We start from the raw sequence: 27,362 nt of genomic DNA on the forward strand, positions 1-27,362 counted from the left end.
CATCTTAATAATCTTGGCTGCGTCCTTGTGTGTTTTACAGAGTTGTGTGCATTTTGGTTGTGCAGTATTTACACATTTACCATGATACTTCTATTTAAGCTTGGGCGATATCACGATATTATCGAATATCGCGATATTATTTTGGAAACGATTTCGATATCGGATCGATTTGCTTTTAATCGAAATATATCGCGATATCCATTAAATATCGCAATATCACGATTTATTTCCTAGCTGAGACATCTTGCACCCCATAGGTTTGGAGTAAAACCAGAAGAATATGTCATTAGAACACCTCTCTAATGCTATGACTGTCTCTTCTACAACTTTCACTTGGAGTTTGAAGACTTATGATGTCAAATTTAATTAATCGCGATTATATCGAATATCGCGATATATTGTCGGCGATATATCGTGAATCAAATAAATCGATATCGCCCAAGCTTACTTCTATTTCTAAGTGGCAAGTGTGGCAGTGCAAGGGGGCAATAGGCAAATGATTCCTAATCACAGGGCAATCTTCACCTAGACCGAATTGCATAGAAAAGCAGAAATTAGCAGGAAACTAGCCAGAAATTGTACACATTACAATTCTTGTGTGTGTTGCTAATTCTTCCACTGAATGCAGCTCCTTGGCCCAATTCCATAATGCTGTTGACGCAGAAAAAAGTTTCTTCCTTAATTAAACGGCCAAGCAACAATAAATGGGGTGCTGGTTGCAAGTAGCGTAGATTGTGATTCCTGGCTATACGGCAGTTACAGGTCAAATGGCTTCTGACTGGCACCCCAACAAATATATTGATAAAATAGGGAGACCAACTACATTAAGGCTAGATGAGTGCAGGCTGGGGAGCACAGGTTCAATTCCCTGTATTTAAATTGGAAATTCTGCAGGGAAAGAGTGAGGAAACAGAATGACAAATTATCACAAATTGTTTTTTTGTTTGACTTTTTAGCCGACCACATGTTACAGAGAGACCTTACCTAACCGAAGCAGGTTCCAAAGTATTCGATGAGATGTACAGACTCCGATGCCAGGAGGCCTCGGTTCTTGATGCGTCGTTGCAGCGCCCTCTTGTGATTCTACCCAATCAGGATCAGCTGGTGCGGGACAGTCTGAATGTGCTCCTCAGCGTTCCATCAGAAACATTCATGCTGAATAAGGTAAGACACACTTGCTCCTTTGAAAATGTTTTATTTTATTTCAGGCCATCTTTGCTTAAAGACACTGGACACTTTTGGTAATTGTCAAAGACCAGTCTTCTCACTTGGTGTATCTCAAGAAATGCACAAAATAACAAACCTGTGAAAATTTGAGCTCAATTGGTCGTCGAAGTTGCGAGATAATGAAAGTAAAAATACCCTTGTCACACAAAGTTGTGTGCTTTCAGGTGCTTGATTTCGAGACCTCAAAATCTAAATCTGAAGTCTCAAAGTCAAATTTGTGGAAAATTACTTCTTTCTCAAAAACTACTTTACTTCAGGGAGCCGTTTCTCACAATGTTTTATACTATCAACAGCTTTCCATTGCTCGTTACCAAGTAAGGTTTTATGGTAATAACTATTTTGAGTATTTACCAATAGTGTTCAGTGCATTTAAAAGCTGGTTAATAGTCAGATGCGCGATGGAAATCTTCATGCTCGATCCTAAAAAAATACAGTTTATAGTCATCGCTGAGGCCTATAAACTGTGATTTTTATGATCGCGCGTAAAGATTTCCATCGCGCGACCATTGCGCGACCGACTATAAACCGGCCTTTAGATTTGTTTATCTGTGTTTGACACATCCTAGGGCTTTGTGATCTCTATAATGCTCTATATATCAGGCTCAATAATTTTCCTACTTAATAGTCTGATTTTTAATTTGTTTGGGGCCCATGGAAAAATCAAACAAGTTTTGAATAAACAACCTGAAATGTCTTTTAAAGCCTACACCATGTGTACATGTAGGTCAGGTTTTTTTAACCCAACAAACTGTTTCTACGACCAAAATTTAATATCATGCCTGATGTATGCCACCTTATTATTGTCAGAGTTAAATTTTAAATAGCTAATTTTATAGATTCAGACTAGTAACGAGCATTCATTTAAGATATTGCATGAACAAAAAATGCCAATCGTAAGTGGTTGTTGATTAAAAACTAAAACTGAATTGTTGTCGGGATCCTAAAACCGAATTGTTGTCCATCAGCCATGAACAAATAATGTTGTGCTTTTTTTTTGGTGGGGGGGTGCATATGCAGAAGTTGTTGTATATTTTTATATTTGAAACAGCATCATCTGCCAAAATTATTTAAGAAAAGAAATTAAAAAATTAATATTTTATTTGGGACAATCAACTTGAAGGTATGAAATTAACACGGTGTTCTGTTTGTAAAAGTGGGGTAGGGGCACTCCCACAAAGAATACTAATGACTTCAATGATCAGTCATGTATTAATATTTAGAAATGTTGTTGTTGTAGGAAGCCCAGTGCTTTGTCATCAATCCTGACATCTGCCTCACTGGAACCACCCCAGGCAGCCTTCATCGACTCCTTGGAGAACTCGCTCAAGCCGGCACAGACCACCATAGACTTACCATCTTTGCCCAACAGAGGGTGCTAGACTCCACCTACACCGGTGGTCTGGTTCTCCAGGCGTTCACCAGCAGCATCAGAAGATTCATGCACTATTACCAAGCTGTCGTACAGAGGGCGCCCTCTTGTGATGGAAAACTGACAGTGTTGATGATTAGAGCTATGTACGGCAAGATGATGAAGCAGCTGAGGTATTGCTCGTAGGAAATGCTGATATTTCAAGAAAGAAAAAAATCCTATAATGAAATAATACAAAAATTTTAGGCTAAATGTTTGCTAGAATAGAATCCTTGTGATGGCCTCCATCGCTGAGGACAAATGATTGAAATGCGCACCTGTGTGTACGCCCTGGATGACTATAGGCAAGTAAGAGGTCTGTTTTTATCCTTAGTCCGGGCCCTGTTGAGTTTTTTACATCAGATACGAGGGCCTATGTTCCCATCATTTATTGAACGTTTTAGGCACTTGTTTCCATTGTTATGGGTGTCCAAAGGTCCCCAGTACCTGATATTATGGGTGTCGGAGAGGTACCCTGTGTTCAATCATATGGGTGTCAGAGAGGTACCCAGTACCAAATGTTATGGGTGATGGAGAGGTACCAAGTACCCAATAGGGTGTCGGAGAGGTACCGAGTAAAAGAAAACTATTGAAGGTTGAAGTATTAACCCTCCTGCTGATAAAGAACTATTTTATGACTTAGGATACTGTATCACAACCCCCTATCTGTTTCTACATCCATAATAGATACTTGGCCAGTCTGTGTCGTTGCAACCAACGTCTGATCACCAAGCCAGGTGACCCTGGGGATTCCTTCCCCCTGGGTATTCGTCTCTTATCATACCTCTATGAGGAAGCGCTGGACTGCAGTCTTCAAGATAGATACCAGCTTGTCTTATCGCTGCTTAGAAGTAGCTGTGGACCTTACTTAATGTGAGTTATGTTCGTAAGCTTTGTCATACTTGGCAGTTTTTACTGCCAACTCGGAAGTCGCCAAAAAGCCATGTGCAAGTTAGATTTGAATAACGTCGGGGGGAAAGCCTTTGCATAGCAACCTCCAGATGAGCAAACCCTGGTACCATTGTGCTATACACATCCATTCAGAATTGGGTATTGGTGTTCACGATCTCTTACGTAACCAAGCAAAAGCTTTCCCCGAATAGTGACATATTTGTTTTTATTATCCAAACCAACAATGAACGAACTGCCAATTACAGGAAAGGGAATAGCAACTGTCTCAATAGTCTAAGGAATTCCAAATTTACCCAAACCTAATGGTGCAATTATAATGTGTCAATCATATTATCTCAAAATGGCTTATTATGTTATTTACCTGTACGAGTACATAACAGCCATCATTCGCTCTCTTCATTGGCTCCCAATTCCCCAACGCATCCACTTCAAAACTCTTCTTTTTGTGTATAAAGCTGTTCATAATTTGGCGCCTGTATTTGTTCTTCTTCACTTTGTTTTTCATCAGCTACCCGACGCCTTATTGATATTTTGCGTCCACTGCTTACTCCAATCTCCAGGTTTCAACAGAAGAACTTATTAGCACTTATAGTTCCTTATCATAATCATGCTTAGCTACCAAAACTGTTTCAAAGAAAGGTTTCTCAAAGATGAAGATTTTCAAACCCTTTTTATTTGTCTGACCCTGTTGATAGGTTTATCCAGGACTGGGTCTTCCATGGAATCTGTCGTGATCTGTTTGGAGAATTCTTGATCAAAGTCAGTGATGAATATCTACATTATAGAGGTAAAAAAGGTTGAGTTTATAAAAGGTCTTGAATAAATAAAGATATGGTGACTGGGACAGTTGCATGAGTGTTGGAAGGCTTTATTTTCAATGGCAACTTACAGTTAGTCTGAACATCTGACATCACACTTTGAGATTCATGAATTACCCCCAAAGATTAGTCTTTAGCCTACGTCAAGATCCAGTCGGTCACGCGGTACATGATCTTGCATTCATTACACTGTCAAATTGTCCACACATATTTAGTTTTATTAGACTTTACACTGGCATAAAAATATAAATATACAAGTTGATACATAAAGAAACAATGAATCAAAATAGCTTTAAAATACCAAGCCAGTGAGTGGCGAGGAGGAACTGGTGACCAGCACCTCTACAAAGCCGTCCTGCCACAAAGAATGTTCCCTGAAACCCACCCCACAGTTAAAAACCACCCATCCCACTGTAAACAAAAACAATACATGTAGATTCTATCCAATGAAATCACTGGTTCTGTAACACCAATACTTGTCTTTATCCACAATGCGACAGAGGGTGTCCCCCCATCGAATGTTCCAATATTTAACACACTCTTTTTCTCTGGTGCAGAAGCACAATCTCCCCCCCCCCTCCTAAAATCCTGTAAAGAATTCTTGAGATTTCCCAGAACACAAAGAAGACACACTAGGGGGGTGTGCGCCATAATAATAATAATAATAGTAAAAATTTATATAGCGCCATATCCATCGAAAACAATGCTCCATGGCACTAATACAGAGAAACCTTAAAAATTTTAGACAATCAGCAAAAACAACAAGAAATAAAAATAAGTTCAAAATCAAGCGAACAATGACAAGCAATTAAAGAAATTAACAATATAAATTGGAAAGATGCATTGAGCTCCAACTGATTTACAGGCAATCGATTTGCACTGCATGTAAAAAGAGCCATTCCCTTTGTGAAAATAGCTTGACATGAGTAGGGCTGTGCGTTTTCGTTTTCTTTTCTTTTCTTTTTACGTTTTTGATATTCATTGTGATTTGGGTTTGGGAACCAGAACCGATTGTCTTTTTTAGTAATCGGATACCCAGTTATCCGGCACAGGCTTAGACATGAGTGAGGTGCACAATCTGTGCAACTTTTTAAAATCTGTTTTCAAACATGTCTTTGAAATTGACAAGTTCCTGTGCATATCTAGTTTGCAATTTGAAGTGAATGAAATATCGTGAGTTTAAATCTGGTCAAGAAATTTCACTTCCTTTTGCCATTTAAAGGCACTGGATACGTTTGGTAATTCTGACTTGGTGTATCCCAACATGCATAAAATAACAAACCTGTGAAAACTTCAGCTCAATTGGTAATCAAAGTTGTTTTTCCCTTCAGGTGCATAATAAAAGGCTTCAGGTCTGAAGTTTTGCATGTAAAGGATGATTGCCTGTAAAGGATGATTAAAGTTTTTTTAATTAAAAAATTGAATTGAATATTATTTGAGTGAGAATTTACGTCTTTCTCAAAACAACGCTACTTTAGAGGGGGCTGTTACTATTAACAGCTCTCCATTGCTTGTTACCAACTAAGTTTTTATGCTAATAATTATTTTGAGTAATTACCAATAGTGTTCAGTGCCTTTAATATTTAGCTGATTGAACCAACGTATTGACACTTTCCACTTACAGATAAGCATTACTGGACACAGGGTTTTGTGCTGGCGTCTCGTAACACAGAAGACAGTGTACCTTTATTCTTGAAGGATCTTGCATATGACATCTATGTATGCGGAAAATCACTCAACCTAATCAGGCTTTGCTGTCCAGAGGTAAAGTACCAAAGCCTCATTTGAATATTGTGATCACATGACAGATATCAAAACGTCTTATTTGCTCTTTGATTGATTTGTTGTTGTTGAAAGTCTGTTAAATACAGATAGTTTTTTGTGTTCAATAGTATGTTGCACTCTAAAAAACTTTGCCCTTTATGCTAATGATTCATTTCAATACATTTGCAAATGTTGTTTTGCATGTGATATTTTGACAAAGTAAGCCCCAACAAAATAAAAATTACACATAAAGTCTAAGTGAGAATTAGTTTGTTTTGGCGTTTTTAATTGGCCTATCAGGGTTTTCACGAAGGTGAAATGTTAATGGGTGTTAATAGAAGTTCTGAACCGGGGTTCTCGACATGCACAAGATACGATATCAGACCAATAGGTATGGATTACAGGCTGATATTTCAAATTCACAAACAACATAAAGTTAAGCCATTTAAAATGTCCCAAATTGTGCAGTAGATCCTTTCAAACCAAACATAGACATCATGTAAAACTATGCAAAGGGCCTTTTTTCAATTTAGCCTGCTTCAGAAAAACTTGAACAATTAGGGTCCAGAATGCCAAAATTTTGAAAAATAGCGGTGAGAACTCACAGATTTTAATTTGTCTCTTCTTGCAGCATTTTTTGTGTAACCCCGGCGTGTCCATACCTCGAATTAATCTGACATTTTCTGCTGAGGAGTTAGAGGATTCTGCTGAGAGGACGAGAGTTTACGTCGGTCACATGCGGGCCCTCGCAAGACAGAAAACTGTCTCAAGACGAGAAAAGGTATGAAGAATGCAAATAGGAATAGGAAACAAAAAAGTTTTGTGGTGACCATTAGTGCTGGGCGAATAGTGAATTTTTGTTATTCGGATACCGCTGGCCAACTATCCAAAATTAACCGGATATTCGAATAGTTTTTTTTTTGCCGCTAGAGGGCGCTATTTAAAAAAAATAAAATTAAAAAAAAATTAAAAATATTTTTTTTTTGCCGCTAGAGGGCGCTGTTCGTTTGTGAATGAGATCTTATGGGCGGATTGATATTAGTTTTAGACAGTGTCACTCGGTTCATTCATAAAAATGACCGGATCTAATTTAAAGATGGCGATTTGCTTTTTCTTTTGATCGTGATTGACTCTACGTGAAGGAAAACTTTTGTAATCTTTGAACAAATTACGTCAGAAATGTCATTGTTTTAACTCTTCACGGAGGTGAGCATAGTTAAATACTTAATATATGCTGTTTTATGCTGTCTTAATAGAAGTTTCATAAGGATTCAGACAAAATATTCATATCAGTTGTCGCCCGACGTCCGCAGATATTCGGATATTAAAGAATATCCGGTTACTCGGTTGTATTTACAGAATTATCCGGTTTGTAAATAGTATTCGCGCCCTATGCGGATATCCGGTTAAGAAAAAAAAGGCATTCGCGGTTACGGATATGAAAACCTATTCGCCATTAACCGGATATTCGAATAATTCGCCCAGGCCTAGTGACCATGTACAAATCTTGTTCAGAGGTCATTGAAGGAAAAGACAAAAATTTATTCCAAAAGTTTTACTCAAATTCATTCATGTTGTGTATTAACTCAATTCACCTAATTTATTATGCAACTAAATCTTGGTGCGCTATTTTTGAAGTCGTGTTTTATTGTGCAGTGTACATGCAGTAGGTGCACACCAAACCTTTACATTCAGTTTGACTTTATAACAGCACACCATTGGTAGACAGTAGCTTCCTATGGCATTGGTGCAAATTGCAGCGGGAATAAAGAATATTAATTTTGGTTTTTAGCCATACACCAATGTGTGGTAGCACTGTATTCTCAGTACTTTCCCAACTCCTGTTAACAAATATCAAAGGCATATTACTCAGGTGGGATTCAAATCCATGACCAAATTCTAGAGCAGTGTCTGACCAACTAGACTACCGAGATTGCCCGTTAGCTAAAGGCAGTTTGAATCTTATGTTTTGGCAACGTTGCTATTTCATCTTCAGGAGCTTTTGGAGTTGGAGACCAGGCAGGAGTTGATGACCAAAGCCAGGAAAGCTGCAGCAGATGAACTCAAGAAAATAATAGGTAAATAATGCCAACCAATCCCCCTGCATCATTCTTTCTCCCGCATCCCGCATCCTCTCCATCACTCTTGGGCTTATATTGCATCCACATTATCTCTGAGTTGATGTGTATAGACCAATCCGACGCGCACCAGGCGCACAAGTGTTTAGCACCGCGCGCCATTGCTTGGGTGTACATGTGCCTAGTTTTGTGCACACAGACATGAGGAAATCATGTTTCTTTTCACTCTTTATGAAAATTAAATGTTTTCCTCAACCAATAATACAATTTTCTTAACAGGACATCATTATATACCAATGTAGATCACTGACCACAAATATTTGCAACAAAATACAAGCCAAATCATCTTGAAAAAGGTGCTTGTCTTAGGCGTCAAAGACGCGGAAACTGCATAATAGTCTCTAAAATGCATTACATCGGCAAGGTATTTTGATAGAATTTCAGTATTTTACTTTCTTCTTAATTTTATAAATTTATCAAGAATGTAGTACGTTGTTATATCAAGCAGCCATATCAAGGAAATTTCATAGATTATCGAAGAAGACATTCAATTCCCATAAAAAGTGAAAATGAAAACAATTTTCTCGTGTGCACAAAACTAGGCACAAGTACACCCCAGCAGTGGCGAGCAGCGCCTGGCGGCGCCCAGCACTTGCGGGCCTGGATCGGTCTATTGGACAGACTTACACTGATGTGTGATAAACTCGCTATACTCAGTCCTCTCCCCCCCCCCCCCCCCCTATAAAAAAAAGTTTATGGAAAAATTAACAGTCTATACTACTGGGTTGGGATCAAACCAAGGATAACTGCCATTCTAGAGCTGATGACGTATCACTGGGCCAGTTTGAATCTTGTAAAGATTAGCAGGTGGTTCTGCAACAGTTTCATCATACCTGTAAAAATTGCATTGGGAATAGGGAATTATAATTGGGGTTTTTACCAAAGATTATAAAGTGCTGAAGGCACAAGATGCGGAGCTAGGGCTAAAATGGGAAACGTGCCTTAGCAAGCAACTCTTTTGATGCAACAGTAGATCAGTGAAGATAATGAGCATGGCTTTCAATGACATAACAAAACATCTGCCAGCTGAAACAGTCCCTATGCATATTTCATGTTCCAACAGCAGATAGAGATCCAGTTTCCTATCCTGCACTTTCGACGCTCAATAATCTTTGGTTTTTCCCTACATCGAAGTATGATACGCACAGAGAACTCGGTTCTTTCCCCTGAGTTGTGTGGGAAATAGTGGGGATTTTTTTCCACAAGTAAAGGTTTTTGGGAGGTCCGGATATTGTGGAAATATTAGACCTACTTTAGTCGCTGCTAGAATGATTACAAGCTGCCATGATTATTTCGTATTTCCAGATGCAATGCAGGAACAGCGTGTTGCAGAAGACTCTAAGAAGAGAGAAGCGTTCAAGGAGTTTAAAGACCAAATGCAGAGAGATCTTGTGGTGAGTGTCGAAGTTAAGTTGTGGCTTGTGTTTCTTGACTTGTAAAAAGGTTAAAATGATATGTACCTGTATTACCGTATTTCCTGCATAAAAAACACTCATCGTAGAAGGGGCAGTACCCTAAAATTACCGAAATAAGATTCAAGTGTAAATGCTTTCAAAGGCATACCGACGTATAAGACGCTATAATTAGCTTGCCTGATCACATTTACTGTTGGTAAATCAACACATACATGAGCATTGGACACATAAGTATAACAAAAAGGGATTGTAATTTTTTTTTTTTATGAACTTGAGAAAACATCTCTTCAAAGCTTGGTTTTGGTTTGGGTTTGGGTTTTTTTTTTTGTGTGGGCGGGGTTAAGATTTTTTCTAAAAACAAAGCTTTATGATTTTTTCTTGTTACACAACGAGCGCCAACACACGTTGTCCCAATAAATGAGTTCTAATCTTTGTTATCTCGCATGTTCTTGCATTCTAAAATACATGCAAGAACCAGCGAACACTAGAGGGCGTTTCACAACAAGAACATAAATTACGCCCTCTGTCCACAGCCCATTACAGGATAAAATACAGAAACAGCTTGATTAATAAAAACTAGTATACCTGTAACAAATTTGGCTCCACAAAATAGTGGACCATGTTCTGTCTTGAAATTACACAAAAATGACACAATTTCACAGGATATTTATGTGAATCATTAAATTCTAGAAAATAGAATTAGCTATTGCAGCAGCTTACCAACCAAATGGACCAATGGTATAAATGCAAACAAAATATTTAATGGCCTATCGTTTCGAACCTAGCAAATTCTTTCTCAATAGCTAAATGACAACAATAATAAAAATATCGAAGTCTTATATAGCTCACGTATCTACCAAACAAGATACTGAAGGCGCTGAGTATATACAAACTTTCAGAAAGATAGGTAATTGCAGTGATGGATTCTGAGAACCAATTATTTAGCACCTTATAAGGGTTTACAAGGTGCTACGGCGCATACAGCAGCCATAGCCATGAACACCGAGGCGAACCCCTTCTCTTTTCGAAAAGTGCACTGAGTTCTTAACATGTGTTACACAACGCATGGGACCAACAGCTTTACATCACATCCGAAGGACGAAGTAATGGTTAAGTGTCTTGCTTAAGGACTGGGTTCTTTTACATGCGTTACACAACACATGGGACCAACGGCTTTAAGTCCCATCCGAAGGACGAAGCAATGGTTAAGTGTCTTGTTTAAGGACTGGGTTCTTTTGAAGGACGAAGCAATGGTTTAAGTGTCTTGCTTAAGGACACAAGTGTCACAGCTGGGGATTCAAACCCACACTCTGCTGATTATACCGCAAAATTATACATGAATTATACTTAAATGGCTCTCTTATTACATGTATACTTATTTTTGTCCCAGCGTCGGGCTCTTGCTGAAGAGACAGAGAAGCAAGAAGATATTGAAAGAATTGAAGCAGTGACTAAGAGAGAGACAGGGGAGGCTAAAGCGCAGTATGATCTGGAACAGAAAGTCAGGTATGTACATGTTGGTTTGCACATAGCTAGTGACTTAGAGTCGGGCCTGTAAACCCAATACGCGACAAGTCTAGCGGTCCTATGTGTTTCAATTTAATATTAACACTTCCCTGTGTATTGACAAAATGTTATTTAATGTTAACTTTTAGTCTGAATCTTTTGATCCTTGGTTTAATCCATCTATCATTTAAACCCACACTGGTTGATAGTTGATTGGTCAGACAGTAGGAAGGTTTATAAAGCGTGACCATGAGAGTTAATTAAGTTCATAGCAATCTACATTTATTCAAGATGTGAAACAAGAAGCCAATTAACATGCCTTAGAACAACTGTAAACAGAAACAGGAATTTCATTAAACCCTTAAAAACTAATAAAAACTCAAAAGAACAACGGTTGACTAAGTTAAACACTAAATGGATGCAAACAATGCAAATTAAATTGTTATAAATTATAATCAAAGTGAGTGTTTATAACCAGAATCAGTGTGTTATATTTGTGAATACAGGGAAGAGTTGGTTGAGTACTACGCTGGCCTGACGGAGGAAGCCTCAGCTAGGGAGCAAAGAGCACTGTGGCGTGTTCGACGCCATCAACTAGACCAGGCACGGGTGGAATTCATCCAGCAAGAGGAGACGAGACTCCAACAGGAGCTTGTGTTAAAACAACAAGGCAGTGTCCCACTCAGCGGCTCAGAGGACACATTAAAGACTTCAGAGGTCGTTCAGGGGTCAGAGAGCGTAGCGGGTCAATCGGTTGTGTCTGGAGGGACTGAAGATCAGGATGATAATAGACCTGATGGGAGTCAGATTTCTTCAGCCGTACCTGAAGAGGATTCCCAACAGGGCTCCCAAGTATCGGAGAGATCCTCGAAGATGAAGCTAGCTACTGGTAGACAGCACTTGCCTACAGTCAAGCAAATAGGAGAGCCAGAACTGGAGTTGCTGATTTCAGTCGGAAGTGACTTCTTAGGAACAGGAGAACTTCCAAACCAAGACATTGAGGCTACATTGCAGATGATCGCTGGTGGAGGCACTGGTGCCGATCTTCAAGCTAAGGCTGATGCTAAGAATCCTACCACACATCGCTACCTGATTTCAGACTTTCTACCCAAGGAGCATGTTGAGGATGATGGGTTAGAACAGGCGTCATCGATTGGTGCAGATGTTGATGATGTCTTGATCCAGATCGGTTCAAGTCTACCAACAGAAGCTGAAAATTCACAAGCTGCGCTGCCTCAAGACTCTAATATCATAGATGAAATGCTTGGAGTCCCGACTGTCTCACCTTCCATTGGACATCCCTCCAATTCAATTGTTGGTGGCATTCTGTATTCCCCTAATACACCAGTGGAGCAGTCCATTCCTGAATCTTCAACTGCGCTTGGACATCCATCTGACTCTAATTTGGGGGGAAGCGGTGAGGTGACTGGAGGGGACTTGAGAAAAGTGGTGAAGAGTACATACGGGCATGCTGGGGACTCATCACTAGGAGATTTCCTCTATCCTAAAGGAACTGATTCTCAGGTCTTGTTAAACCCATCTGGGCAAATAGATTCTTCTTCAAGTCAAAAACCTTTGCTACCAGTTGCCTTGTTACCCTCTGCCCCTGTAACATCAGTGGAATCTCCTGTCTTATACCTTCAGATGCTGGTAGCAGACCATCGGACTTGAACTTGAGGGATGGTCACATTGCTAAAAGTGCATTTGGACATGCTGGGGATTCTTCATTAGGGGATGTTCTGTACCCCAAAAGTGCCTTTGTTGCCATCCACCCCTGTAGCACCAGTGGAACCTCCTCTCTTATCACCTTCAGATGCAGATAGCAGACCATCCGACTTGAACTTGAGGGGTGGTCACATTGCTAAAAGTGCATTCGGACATGCTGGGGATTCATCATTAGGGGATGTGCTGTACCCCAAAGAAAACCTCGGAGAGGATTCTAACTCCAAGGAAAATGTTTCTTCCACAGAAGCTAGTTACTTGGTCAAGGACCGGGCTATCCTTGGTATACCCACTACCGGGGCACACCCTAGCGATTCACATCTTGGGGATATGCTTTACCCTGCAGCTGTACAGCAACAAACCCACCATACACCAGGGGCATCAAAGGAGTCCAACACCTCACAGTCTGTCAGCCAATCACATTACATTAAGCACAACATCATCTCTGGAGTCTCGCAGGTTGGATCAATAGAGGGCGCTGTTATCTTTAGACCTCCGATCGCCCATTCTTCGGATTCATCCATACAGTCAATGCTGTACCCCGATGACAAAAATATTGTTTATAAGCAGTTGGGAGACGGCGGAGAAACCAAAATGACAGTCGTGGCTCATGGTCATCACCCGTCGGACTCAACGGCACAGAGGTTCATGTATGGTGGGATTGGTCAGCAGAAGGGAGGACAGACTAAGACAGATGGTGGGGAGTCAACGGAGGATCGGTCGGTTGTTGTCTGGTTGGCTGAGGGAGTTGAACCATTGCAGGATAACTTTGATATTCTTGGTAAGTTTTCTGCAAACATATATTATAGTTCTATGTATTTCAAAATAGTCGCAATTATATCTGAATCTAGCAAGGCATAAATTGATAAATATACAAACATTTAATGACCATACAAAGTTACTTGATGAGAAGCGTTGTTACTATTGAAAGTAAAAACTTTGTTGAGAATTTCCTTTGAAGTAATATGGTTTGGATCATTCAGAAATGTTGCGACCAGCTGTGTCATTTGTTTGATGAACTTTCTCATCAAGTAGACACTGTATCCAGCTGAAACTTTCACATGTGACTTTTATTGGGTCTTTTTGTATAATGTTAACACAAGTAGTGTCCATGGTTGATATAAATTGGCCCAAATAGTATCATTTTTATTATCAGAGCTCAAATCATCCCTGTCAGTAAGTCAGTTGTATTTGTCAGCTTTGTCCAAAGCTACATAAACATTTCCATAGCATTTCTGTTTCTTTGCAATGACAGTACAGTTGAGCAAACTTCCATGCACAACTTGCCTTATACAGGTGTTTTCATCTTCGAAAACTAACTTAGTAATATAACAATAAGTTTATAACTCTCTTTGTACACCATTCATTAACTTTCCTTGACTTCGGTTTCCCTCCCAGTAAATCCCTCTGACGACGACTTCAACTTTTAGAAGTTGTCTCTGAAAAGTGATTTGTCTTGTAACATTTCTTGAAAGTCATTATTAGTTATTTTTTACTCTTCCAGACAAGCCCCCAATGCCTGACCTCTTATCCAACACTGGCTTCATGCCGTTATCGACGGAGGTTGGAGACTATGGTTTACAAGCGTTGGAGTCGGACAGTATGGAAGCAGTGGAACTCCAATCACTTCCAATCATCATGAAGAGATCGGTTACAGCACCGCTGCTTGCTCAGTAAGTTCTTAGGGTGGATGGGATGGAGACATCTAGGCAAAACTCTAGTTTATTTTGAACGTTGCTAATGATCAGTCATTAAACCCATATTTAATACAACCGCACTTCTTCTCCGTCCATTGTTACCAGCCCGCCGAGAAAATATTTTTGACGCTGTCCCTTACAGGAAATCTATTAATCTTTCCCAGAACCTTTCCTCAATTTTTCATACCACTTGGAACTTTTCAAACCAACAAGTCTCCCAGTAAATGTAACTTCTCTCCTTCTAAGTAATATTTACTAGTCATAATAGAAATAATTGAAGTTGGTTCTAAAAGGAACGTTACAGAATTGGTAAGAAACAAAAATCGTGAAAATCACAGATTTACATTAAACATGCACGGTCTAATGATGATGATAGCAGAAAACATCCCTTGAAATATTTCTATCTGAAATTACATATTTGATGAGAAATAAATAATCTAGTTTCATGGAGCATTTTATTAATTTTTGTTTTGGCATCGGTGCAATTCAAACATGGTGATCGGTTTTTCACTTTTCTCTACAGGTTGGTCAGTTTATGTATATTGTAGATTACATAAAGTGCTTACACTGCCAGCAACGTTTTTTTGCTAGCAAAAGCAATTCTGTAATGTTCCTTTAAGTTTCCTAAATGAAAATTCATTTAAGAAGTTCATTTATGTTCATAAGTGTTGATCTGAGAAGAAGAAGCCTCTTGACATTTCAAACAGTTTTCTCTACTTGTCTGCTTGGTTACTGGGTCCAGTGGTAAAACTACTGGACTTGCAATCACAGAGTAGTGGGTTCGAATCCTACCAAGCTAATCGCTGATTTCACAATAACTAAAAAAGTATTGCTGTCTAGTTAATGAAGCACAATTTCCTGGTTTGGTTTATTCATTATCATAGACATTAAAACCAAATTGTATTGGAGATTGGCTGTTGCCAGCTTGGTTATGTCCCCTTGTGGGAGTTTGCCGAGTTCCCTTGACGGGAAGATCGTCTAAACAAACAAACTAACAAACCAACAAACCCAAACTTCTTCCCAAACAAAGTGCGTTCACATGAGTGTAACCATACACCGACTCGGTTTTCAATTGTGTGAGTGTTTTTTGTTGTTGTTTTTGTTTATCCAGGATCAGTTTAGTAAATAAAGGAATCTTGGACTACTTTATAGTGGAGTTGGGGATCGGCAAACACTTTGAAACACTCAGGAGTTTCCTCTTTCTTGAAGATGGAGAATTTGGACTTTCCCTCTGTGATCAGCTATTCGATAAGGTAATTATATTCAAACTTGAATCCTTGATTCCGATTGGTAAATCCATAGCAATAAGAATGAGAGATCAACCTACATTGCACTGCCCGTATCAAACCCTGCTCTAACACACTGTCCTAACCTCTCATCAAAACCTGCTCTAACACACTGTCCTAACCTCTCATCAAACCCTGCTCTAACACACTGTCCTAACCTCTTATCAAACCCTGCTATTACACACTGTCCTAACCTCTCATCAAACCCTGCTCTAACACACTACCCTAACCTCTCATCAAACTCTGCTCTAACACACTGCCCTAACCTCTCATCAAACCCTGCTCTAACACACTGTCCTAACCTCTCATCAAACCCTGCTCTAACACACTACCCTAACCTCTCATCAAACCCTGCTCTAACACACTGTCCTAACCTCTCATCAAACCCTGCTCTAACACACTGTCCTAACCTCTCATCAAACCCTGCTCTAACACACTGTCCTAACCTCTCATCAAACCCTGCTCTAACACACTGTCCTAACCTCTTATCAAACCCTGCTCTAACACACTACCCTAACCTCTCATCAAACCCTGCTCTAACACACTGTCCTAACCTCTCATCAAACCCTGCTCTAACACACTGTCCTAACCTCTCATCAAACCCTGCTCAAACACACTGTCCTAACCTCTCATCAAACCCTGCTCTAACACACTACCCTAACCTCTCATCAAACCCCGCTCTAACACACTGTCCTAACCTCTCATCAAACCCTGCTCTAACACACTGTCCTAACCTCTCATCAAACCCTGCTCTAACACACTACCCTAACCTCTCATCAAACCCTGCTCTAACACACTGCCCTAACCTCTCATCAAACCCTGCTCTAACACACTGTCCTAACCTCTCATCAAACCCTGCTCTAACACACTACCCTAACCTCTCATCAAACCCTGCTCTAACACACTGCCCTAACCTCTCATCAAACCCTGCTCTAACACACTGTCCTAACCTCTCATCAAACCCTGCTCTAACACACTGTCCTAACCTCTCATCAAACCCTGCTCTAACACACTGTCCTAACCTCTTATCAAACCCTGCTCTAACACACTACCCTAACCTCTTATCAAACCCTGCTCTAACACACTGTCCTAACCTCTCATCAAACCCTGCTCTAACACACTACCCTAACCTCTCATCAAACCCTGCTCAAACACACTGTCCTAACCTCTCATCAAACCCTGTTCTAACACACTGTCCTAACCTCTCATCAAACCCTGCTCTAACACACTGTCCTAACCTCTCATCAAACCCTGCTCTAACACACTACCCTAACCTCTCATCAAACCCTGCTCTAACACACTGCCCTAACCTCTCATCAAACCCTGCTCTAACACACTGTCCTAACCTCTCATCAAACCCTGCTCTAACACACTGTCCTAACCTCTTATCAAACCCTGCTCTAACACACTGTCCTAACCTCTCATCAAACCCTGCTCTAACACACTGTCCTAACCTCTCATCAAATCCTGCTCTAACACACTGCCCTAACCTCTCATCAAACCCTGCTCAAACACACTGTCCTAACCTGCTCTAACACACTACCCTAACCTCTCATCAAACCCCGCTCTAACACACTGTCCTAACCTCTCATCAAACCCTGCTCTAACACACTGTCCTAACCTCTCATCAAACCCTGCTCTAACACACTGTCCTAACCTCTAATCAAACCCTGCTCTAACACACTGTCCTAACCTCTCATCAAACCCCGCTCTAACACTGTCTCATGCTCTCATCAAACCCTGCTCTAACACACTGTCCTAACCTCTCATCAAACCCTGCTCTAACACACTGTCCTAACCTCTCATCAAACCCCGCTCTAACACACTGTCCTATGCTCTCATCAAACCCTGCTTTAACACACTGTCCTAACCTCTCATCAAACCCTGCTCTAACACACTGTCCTAACCTCTCATCAAACCCCGCTCTAACACACTGTCCTAACCTCTCATCAAACCCCGCTCTAGCACACTGTCCTAACCTCTCATCAAACCCTGCTCTAACACACTGTCCTAACCTCTCATATTAAAGGGATTGGGTACTTCTGTACGATACAAAACACAAACAACCACAGATTTACATTAAACATACACGGTTTACAGATAATTGTGGTTAAAAGCTTCCTTAAAATATTTCTTACTGTGCGGTAGTTTTTGAAAAATTAGTAAAATAATTTTACGGAAAAAACAGATTCATGCGACTCTCCTGAAAACATGGCTCTGTGACTTCCACTTTCAAAAAACAAAAAAACATGATGACTAATGAAGCTGAAACTTCTACAGGTAAAGTTATGTTAATTACATCTTCATTCACAGTGGGTAGGGATTTGTGTCATGGCCAAAAAGTTGATCTACCATTGGTATCAAAACCCATTATAAGATAAGTAAATAATAAAGATAAAATACAAAAAAAAGACATACATGTAAACAAATTACTTTGTTGACAGCTTGCCCAAGGTATGAGGCCTCCCGAGTTACTGACACCCATGGTGCTGAACCAGCTTCTGGCAAGGGCCGTTCAGTACTCAACGAATAGTGAATCCAAGTACGCTAACAACCTTGGATTTAGTCTAAAGTATCTTCCACATCACTTCAAGCCAAACGGTTAGTATGTATAACCAATTTACATGCATGTATGTTTTAAGATTATATATTGTGATATTTGGAAATGAACATCTCAAAATTGTTTTATTACATTAATATTTGTGTTGTAGTATGCAACTACATGTACACTGATGTTTGTTTAGCATTGTTATACTCTTTGCTTTCTTGAGTCCTGTGAAGAAATCCACAAGCATAACTGGATGGAATTCGAACCAACGACTTTTGACATTCTAGAGCAGATGTCATACCACTAGACCACAGAAATTGCCTGGTAACTAGAGGCCAAGTTTGAATTAAGTTTGAATCCTATTATTATATTCGTGGGGGTTCCTTGATTTGTCATTATTGATTGATTTTTGTGAAAATGCTTTACAGGCTGCCCTGTAGACTAGAGGTCATGCGACTAGAGTCAGTTTACAGTCAACCAGTTCCAGACAATCTCAAAAAAGCAAGAACAGTCACAATTGTTACATAATTCTCTCTGATACAGTAAAAAAGGAAACTGCTTGAAAGATTTCTCGTGTGGAACGAAAGTGTCCATTTTGAATGCAGTAGGGATGGTTGCATACTAGTTGCCTGTAAAAATTACCTCATGTAACCTGACCTTAGGCCTAGGGCATGTTGTGACAGATAGGAACAACATAAAACAAAAATTCATTTTGTTTGTTTTGTTTTACGGCTGACCAAACTCTTTCTTCTTTGTTTCTAATAGAATAGCATAATAAGAATGAACCTTTTTGTCTTTGACAGCTATTGATACCTTTGATTGTTTGGAATTACGATACAAGGTAAGGAATAGTTTGCTTTTTTTTTTTCCCTGAAGTGAGTTTGCATTATAGAAAGAGAACACCAAGAATGCTGAGCTCAGTTATCATTAGACTGGTCCCCTGTCTTTATCCGCAAGGATAAAGATTGGTATTGGTTTTACAGAACCAGTGATTTCATTGGATACAATGTTTAGCCAAATACAGCAAAGTGTTTAATAATAATCCAATGATATTTGTGTCTCATTTAGGTTGAGTGGCCGTGTAATATCGTCATCACAGATACGTGTTTAGCCAAATACAACAAGGTGTTCTCCTTCTTGGTGCAGCTGAAACGAACATCTTGGGTCTTGAGAGATATTTACTTCCATCTCAAGAGACATGGTGAGACTGAAACTTAAGTTTCATGTTTTCTTTTTGTTGATGTGTGGTGCACTTTTGTATCTGCCCTTTTATCTTTCTCAGGTTTTCTTTTAACTTTTTTATTGCATGCCTATTTTGTTGTACTGTATCCTTTGTAATTTTGGCATTTAGTGTTTTTATGTAATGGGATACAAAAAGAATTGATGTATGACATGTTTTTATTATATTGGGAGAGGGTAGCCATTGAGATATCACACTAGCATTAACAGTAGCAAAACAAATGTTTTTAATAGTATTTACTTTTTTTTCAGGTATAAATAAGATGACATATTATTTTGACTCCTTTTCGACTATTGTTGAACCAATTTTATATAAAGAAAAAATGAAATGAAAAGTTAAATTGAAGACAGTGGACAAAGACAAGTCTTCTCACTTGGTGTATACAACATATGCATAAAGTAACAAACCTGTAAAAATTTGAGCTTGATTGGTCGTCAGGAGTTGCGAGATAACTATGAAAGTAAAAACACCCTTGTCACACGAAGTTGTGTGCTTTTATATGCTTGATTTCGAGACCTCAAATTCTAAACTTGAGGTCTGGAAATCAATTTTGTGGAAAATTTCTTCTTTCTCGAAAACTACATCACTTCAGAGGGAGCCGTTTCTCACAATGTTTTATACTATCAACCCCTACTCGCTACCAAAGGTTTTATGCTGATAATTATTTTGAGTAATTACCAATAGTGTCCACTGCCTTTAAGTTTTGGTATTTGATTTGGTACTTATTAAATTGTCAGATAAAAATTTGGATTTTTGTATCTTCTGAGGATTCTGTAGAAAGTTTTTAAAAGTATTTTTGTTCTAATATAGTTTTTGATTTTTTTTTTTTTTTCATAAGGTATGGTGAACCATGCTGGTAATTCCCCCCAGTTCCGACAGTTGCAGCTATTCAGGTAAACTACACCACAATGACTCATTCAACAACTCACAGTCACATATAAATATCAACATATCTTCATAATTGTCTTTATTTCTGACAATAAGACATTTGCGAGTTAGATTTGAATACAATGACTTGCTAAGTCATAATGTACCGCTTACATCTGGATTCCTATGTGAAATGGTTTGGGGCAAGCCTTTGTAAAGCAATCTCCAGATGAGCAAACCCTTGTACCATTGTGCCATACACATCCATTCAGAATTGTGTATTGGTGTTCACGATCTCTTAAGTAACTACGCAAAAGCTCGTCCCTAATCATATGACATAGCGACTGTCTTGATAGTCTGCGGAATTCAAATTTAAGTGGTAACTTGTGATCAAGCAGGTCATTGAACCAGACATTATTTGAATCCAACACAGAAATGGCATAACGTTGCAGCTGTGTAGGTTTAAGGACAAGAGGTTTCAAAATTGTACCCAGGAGTACAGGCTTGATTTTTAAATTTGTTTTTATGCAAGTCGCCTGACACAAGGCCTGAAGGCCACTTCAAGGTGTGGGCTACAATTGTTTTTTCCAGAGGCCGTTGCCACCTACTCCTAGGGCTGAAACAGGGTTACCCCTTTCACAGTCCATACGAATGTAGGCTTGGGTATCAGGGGTTCTGGTGATCTTAGTGTTGGGCCAGCAAACACATGACCAGAAAATTTCAGCGGTTTTATCCTGAAAAAGTTTTGAGAACCGAAATGAAGTATCTGGCTTGTGGATCTACAGGTCTTTCCTCTGAAATGATTTCTTAAACTTGATTTTTTTGCTAGGCATGAGATGCAGCACTTTGTGAACGTGATGCAGGGATATGTCGTCAATCAAATCATCCATGTTACTTGGGAGGAATTCCAGAGACAACTCAAGACTGAGGTATAAAAACTAATGATTTTTTTCACAATGCAATAACAATAATTGTATTAGTAGGATTTGAAAATTTGCATGGTGGAAAGGTTTGCGGTAACACCATTGGTGTTACCGCAAACATTCCCATATAATAATTGTATTGTATAATAACTTGGTTTTTTTTTATAGCGCTTAATCTACAGGTGTCTCAAAGCACTTATCTTTTTTATTTAAGTTTTTGAATTATGAGTTGTGCATTGTAAGGAGGTGTATTCAGCATGCACTACCTGAAACACTGTGGAAAACTTATTCCCTCAGCGATAAAACTGAGTTCTATACATGAGCATTACACATCACATGGAATGCACTTTGAAACACTATGAGTAAACACTTGCAGGCCTTGAATTTTGTTCTTGAAGGGGAACAGCAATTTACCTCTGGTAAGGGCAGTTAGGGCACCACATTAAAGGCACAGGGCACCACAGCAATTGCTGTGAGTGCCGTGTGTTATTCGAGGCCTACATTTGGCAAGAAAATAATAAATTTTGGTCGTTTAAAGAGACAAGAAGTATTTCTTATATTTGTGGCTAGTTGTAGTTGATACAGAACACCAAGGATATTTTTTATTTTTCCCCCCTTAGGTTCACAATCTGGATGACCTTCATCAGAAGCATGCCGACTATCTCAATAAAGCAGTGTTCAGGTAGCGTACTTTTTAAAAATCTGAACCTAATAAGCCATTTTCAAGTTAGAATTTAATAAGTCTGGTACAATAAATTAAATTATTTTTTACCATTACACCCATGTGCTTTAAGGACTGTCTCCTGAGTTCTGTGAAAAAAATAACTACTAGCAAATCACTCAAGTGGGATTCAAACCCATTACCTTTGCATTGCTAGAGCTGATGTCTTACCACTAGACCATCGAGCAAGCCCGCTGGCTTTTCGAATCCTTTATGTTAGGAATGGGTAAAGCAATGTTTTAATAGCTGTTATGTTTGCATCGGGATACAGAATATAATTTGTTTTTGCCCTTACACCAGTGTGTATTTTAATAAAGCACTGTATACTCGGTGCTTTCCAAAGTTCTGTGTAAAAAAAATCCACATGCAAATCAATCGAGTTCATTAAATTGCTTCGCCACAGTTATCACTTAAATTGGAATTCCTCTGACTAATGAGCCAGTTGCTATGTCACATGACTCGAGCAAGCTTTTGCGAAGTTACGTCAGAGAAGACAAACACCCATGCACAATTCCGAATGAGTGTGTATGTGTTTTAGAAACCTGTGGTGACTGGCACTTAATAGCAGCCCAACGATCCATTTTTATAATTTACAGAACAAAAAGAACACAAATATTTTATGACATGATATCTGCTGTATAATGCAGATGGTCATTGGTTTGATTCCCACTTGAGAAGTATGCCTGTGAATGTTGTTCCGGCAGGACTTGGGGGGGGGGAGGGGATGAGTACACAATGTATATCACACATCCATGTTAAGAGCCAAATTGTTGATACTAATTGTGTTTAACCCCCAAGGTGTCTGCTAAACAAGAAAGCTGCCCCCGTCATGAAGATTATCACAGACATCTTATGTCTGATTCTCAAGGTGCGCACCCAGCTTGTCTCAGCATCTTGGGTCTTTGATAAGGAGAAGAAGCAAGCATCTCATCCTGGCTTCCACAACATCAGGATGTCTTTCCTTGCATTTAAGGAGTACTCGGGATTCCTCTATAAAGGTAGTAATATCAAAGTCTTATATAGCGCACGTATCTACCAAACAAGGTACTCAAGGTGCTGAGTATATACAAACTTTCAGAAAGATACGTGTAGGTTATTGCAGTGATGAATTCTGAGACCCAATTATTTAGGACCTTTTAAGGGTTTACAAGGTGCTGCGGCGCATCAGCAGCCACAGCCAGGAACACAGGGGTGTACCCCTTCTCTTTTCGATAAGTGCACTGGGTTCTTTTAGATGCATTACACAACCCACATGGGACCAACTCCTTTCTTTAGACTCATTTTCTAGAAGAATAACCAGAGCCGATCTACAAAGCCCAGAGGCACTTTACCAGAACTAAGTATGTACTAAAGTGAGCATGATCCTGTCTGGCCCATCCCATCCCATGTACCGTAGGTTTTTATGAAGTCGCCGGTGAGGGATCGCCTTTTGCAACATAGAATTAGGACACAATGCTACAACAACTCCTTTGTCCCTAATGCAATTCGTTTTTACAATGATTAGCTCTGTGTTTTTTTTCCAGGTTGGCAGTTTTTGAGAACTTCCCTAGTGTACATTTTAACCTTGTCGATAATTAATTGCTTTGCATACTTTTTTTCTATCCATACCTGAAACAAATTTTGATACTAATTGCTTCTTTTAATCAATCTGTCTGTTTATTGTTGTGAATTTTTAGTGTTTTTGTGTTTGTCTGTATTGTTTGTATCAAGGCCAGTTTTAATTTCCCCAGTGTGGGATAATAAAGTTCTTATCTATTTATCTTCTCTATCCAAAACATCTTAGAGATAAATTACAGGCTGGATTTGATTTCAAAAAGCACTAAAGATTTATCTTCCGAAGAGTATTGTGACATCGCACTTTGTTTCCTTTGTGGTTCAGACATGATACTTGTCCTAATTTAGTCTGATTTACAAAAAAGAATTGCCTTTGAAAAAATCTGATTGATTAGCCTGAAATGCCTATTGAAGTCTACACCATGTGTACTTGTAGGTCAGCCCTTGACTAGATAAAATCGTCCTACTTTTTTTCTATGGACCAAATAATATCATGTCTGTGGTTTATTCCTCAAAATCTGAAGTAAAAAGGTGTATCCCCTTGTGATCCCCTGGCTGTTGCTTTCCATGTTGTATTGTAAACTTTGGTGTGATCCCTGGCTACATGGTAGTTAACGGTTGAATGGCTTCTGACTGGCACCTCAAACAAAGATATTAATCAAATAGGGAGACTGCCAAAGCTCATTTGGTAGAGCGTTGATCCTGAGGTCAATATATATTTGGTTTGCGCTAACACCATGTGTGTATCTACTTGCCAGGTAGAGTTTGTTCTTAGTGAACTGTCTTTCTTTATTCTACTAATGCGGAGTAGATTGTTCGAGTGTTCGGGAAACTTCTCAGTTCTGAAAAGAACTGTCCTGCTTTTTAACTACATGTACTACCCGGGCGGATTGTATAGAAAATAGGCTGGGACAACTACTTTAGCTTATAGGATCGTAATTAACTGTACTGGAATCAGTTCTTAAATTGGTCTCAACAATTCGACTAACTTGCTCTAGTCATCGTCAGGAGACTGTTCTTTTCAGGACAGTTCTTTTCAGAACTGAGAAGTCTCCCGAACACCCGAACAGTCTACTCCTCGGTTGTAGAATAAAGAAAGACAGTTCTCTATGAACAAACTCTACCTGGCAAGTAGATACACAACCAAATATAATACATTAATACCTCACCATGCAATGCCTCAAATCCTGAGGTTGTTGGTTCAAATTCTGCTCTTGTAAATATTCTTTGTTCAACCCAAAATCAATTAAAAGAATAGGTAGCTGCTGCCAACAGTCAAAAGGAAAACATTTCATGACATCTACTTGAAACTATTTTTGTTGACGATATTTTGTAGATCTTGAGAGGCTAGCTTCTTCCTTTCTTTCTTTTTACAGAACATGACCCCTAGGGATTTGCAAACAAACCCATTTTGGTCGAGTATTCACACAGCTGGGCAGGCTGACAAACGAAGTGTCTAAGACAAATAAAAATGTTCTCGTTTGTTTGTGTTGATATGAGCATAGACTATACACACAAAATTAATTAGTTATAAACTAATTAGTGATTTTATGGGGTCAGCTACATTAGGGCTTTAGATGGGAAGGGTTAAGATCAATCTTTGCTCTTTGTGAAGTCGGTTCCGGCATTGGTAACTATCAACAACAGGATGTAATAAGTAGCAGTCTGAAATCTTGCTGATTGTAAACTTCATACCGTCCTTCCTCTATGTTCATACCAGTCCCAAGACAAAGTATTTGCATGGCATTTCACTGTTGGTTATTTCACAATTTCATCGTAGCAATTCACCGCTGCTCGTTTCATTTGCTGGATAGAAGTAAGCCTTGAATAAACATAACAAATAGTTAACTGCCTGACATTTCAACCCTAGCAGAAATTTTCTTGAAGGCTAAATGACACTACAACAAACATAAAAAGGTATATTAATACTCACAATATTCCTGACAAAGTGTCCTATTAATTGTCTTTGTTTCTGCAGTGGTTGCTAAGCTGGTTACCCGTGGTTACCAGCCCCACCTGGAGGAGTTTATGTTGAGACTCAACTTCAATGATTTCTACCAAGAAACCTAAAAAGAGAAATGAGAGAAATTGAAGACTCAAGAAGTTTAGAACTCCACAACTTTCCGTCTTTACATCTGAATATTTGGTTTTTTTTAGGGGCATACGCTTACATCATCTTCAACAAAGCTCCAAACTGACACTGGACTGTAGGCCTGAGGCCAGTGCTTTAAGCGTAGGGCCAGTAAACTCAAGACTGGACAAGCCCTTTGGTTTTGTGGATATTGACATCAAAATCACGCTCTTAACATTAAACTTAATACAAAGCTTCCCTTAAGACTTTAGTTGCTGAGGTGCTGTAGTTTTTGAGATATAAGTAAAACAATGTCATGAAAAAACGTTTTTAAAAGCTAAAATAATTTTCGTCTCATGATCAGTTAGACGAAAATTATTTTCATGACATTGTTTTACTCATTTCCCAAAAACTACAGCTCCTCAGCAACAAGTATTTTCAGGGAAGCTTTATACTATCATTATCTTCCAACTGTGTAAGTTTAGTGTAAATCTGTAGACTTTGTGTTTTTTCGTTCTACAAAAAGTACATAGACCCTTTAACTACTAAACCACCGTTTATGGTTGGTTTATTGATAGGTTTCATGATTAATGACAACAGTTTACAACATGTTCTTACATGTATTTTGTCATATATTTTTCCCAATTTAGGGACCTTTCAACAGGCAAAACATAATAGTAACAATGAACAAAACAACTAGTAAGCTTTGCGATAACACCATGTGAATATTTCTTGTGAGTAGTAATGAAAGAACAGTACTTTTTTTTAATCGCTTGAATTTAATTCATGCGGTCAACAATACAGCATTCATAAACACCTCAGACAGTTTCCCTATTCCTATTGGTGGTGAGCTCATCACATGGGTGTGTATAAACCTTTGTTTATGACCGGTAAAAAGTGTTATTCATGGGCGTGACACGCGAGCTTGCACCTGTTCTTATAAGACAGTTTCTTCATTCCTATTGGTCGAGAGCAACGGCTGAAACAGTTGTGCCACATCACGCGATACGCGCACAGCATTCCTTTTTAAGGAGTTGTTTACGCGAGGGCGGCGGAGGGCTTTACCATTTCATAGCTGGAGGGGTGTTGTATAGAGATCAGTGGTTGAAAGAAATCATTTAACAATTATAATTTTTGCATTTATTTTACTTTTTGACCAAAAAGTGATGATGTTTTTGACCGAAAATGTATTTATGAATGGGAATCAAAGTGTGTTGAATCGGTTTTCAACTAGTGGTTTAAACCCGCCGAGCGGCCCGGTTCTTGGTAAAATTTTCAAGAACCAGACCTCGTTGGGATAAAACCACTAGTTGGAAACCTCTTCACCACACATTGATTCCCTTACTTATGTACCTGTGCATGGATGTTGCTTAGATTAGATTCTGAGCTATATTTAAGTGCTGCATAGTGATTAGTTAAAGATAGGGGAGATTTGTTGTTCCTTCTTCCTTCACTTTGCTCCAATTAATTGTAATTCTGATTAAATCCTGTGTAAATTGTACATATTGTTTTGGGAAATAAAAATCACCTCAGACAAATAAGCCT

General features: G+C 39.1%; 1 protein-coding gene across 1 annotated transcript in view; it reads left to right on the forward strand.

Moving 5' to 3' along the window:
• The window catches only part of LOC139934160 (gamma-tubulin complex component 6-like), a 38,525-nt gene extending 11,613 nt beyond the window's left edge, over nucleotides 1-26,912 (forward strand). Inside the window, exons 9-29 of the mRNA XM_071928463.1 lie at nucleotides 957-1,164; nucleotides 2,465-2,769; nucleotides 3,323-3,508; nucleotides 4,243-4,334; nucleotides 5,990-6,129; nucleotides 6,761-6,910; nucleotides 8,126-8,207; nucleotides 9,573-9,661; nucleotides 11,073-11,188; nucleotides 11,695-12,856; nucleotides 12,920-13,691; nucleotides 14,415-14,583; nucleotides 15,719-15,860; nucleotides 18,338-18,494; nucleotides 19,245-19,282; nucleotides 19,510-19,642; nucleotides 20,520-20,574; nucleotides 21,378-21,477; nucleotides 22,092-22,153; nucleotides 22,991-23,190; nucleotides 25,725-26,912. Of these exons, the coding sequence (XP_071784564.1) occupies nucleotides 957-1,164; nucleotides 2,465-2,769; nucleotides 3,323-3,508; nucleotides 4,243-4,334; nucleotides 5,990-6,129; nucleotides 6,761-6,910; nucleotides 8,126-8,207; nucleotides 9,573-9,661; nucleotides 11,073-11,188; nucleotides 11,695-12,856; nucleotides 12,920-13,691; nucleotides 14,415-14,583; nucleotides 15,719-15,860; nucleotides 18,338-18,494; nucleotides 19,245-19,282; nucleotides 19,510-19,642; nucleotides 20,520-20,574; nucleotides 21,378-21,477; nucleotides 22,092-22,153; nucleotides 22,991-23,190; nucleotides 25,725-25,816 (4,450 nt within the window). The 3' untranslated portion in view covers nucleotides 25,817-26,912. The remainder of the gene's footprint in view (nucleotides 1-956; nucleotides 1,165-2,464; nucleotides 2,770-3,322; nucleotides 3,509-4,242; nucleotides 4,335-5,989; nucleotides 6,130-6,760; nucleotides 6,911-8,125; nucleotides 8,208-9,572; nucleotides 9,662-11,072; nucleotides 11,189-11,694; nucleotides 12,857-12,919; nucleotides 13,692-14,414; nucleotides 14,584-15,718; nucleotides 15,861-18,337; nucleotides 18,495-19,244; nucleotides 19,283-19,509; nucleotides 19,643-20,519; nucleotides 20,575-21,377; nucleotides 21,478-22,091; nucleotides 22,154-22,990; nucleotides 23,191-25,724) is intronic.
• The last annotated feature ends 450 nt before the right edge of the window (nucleotides 26,913-27,362 follow it).

This window comes from Asterias amurensis, chromosome 2, assembly GCF_032118995.1.
Source record: "Asterias amurensis chromosome 2, ASM3211899v1".
Lineage (NCBI taxonomy): Eukaryota > Metazoa > Echinodermata > Asteroidea > Forcipulatida > Asteriidae > Asterias > Asterias amurensis.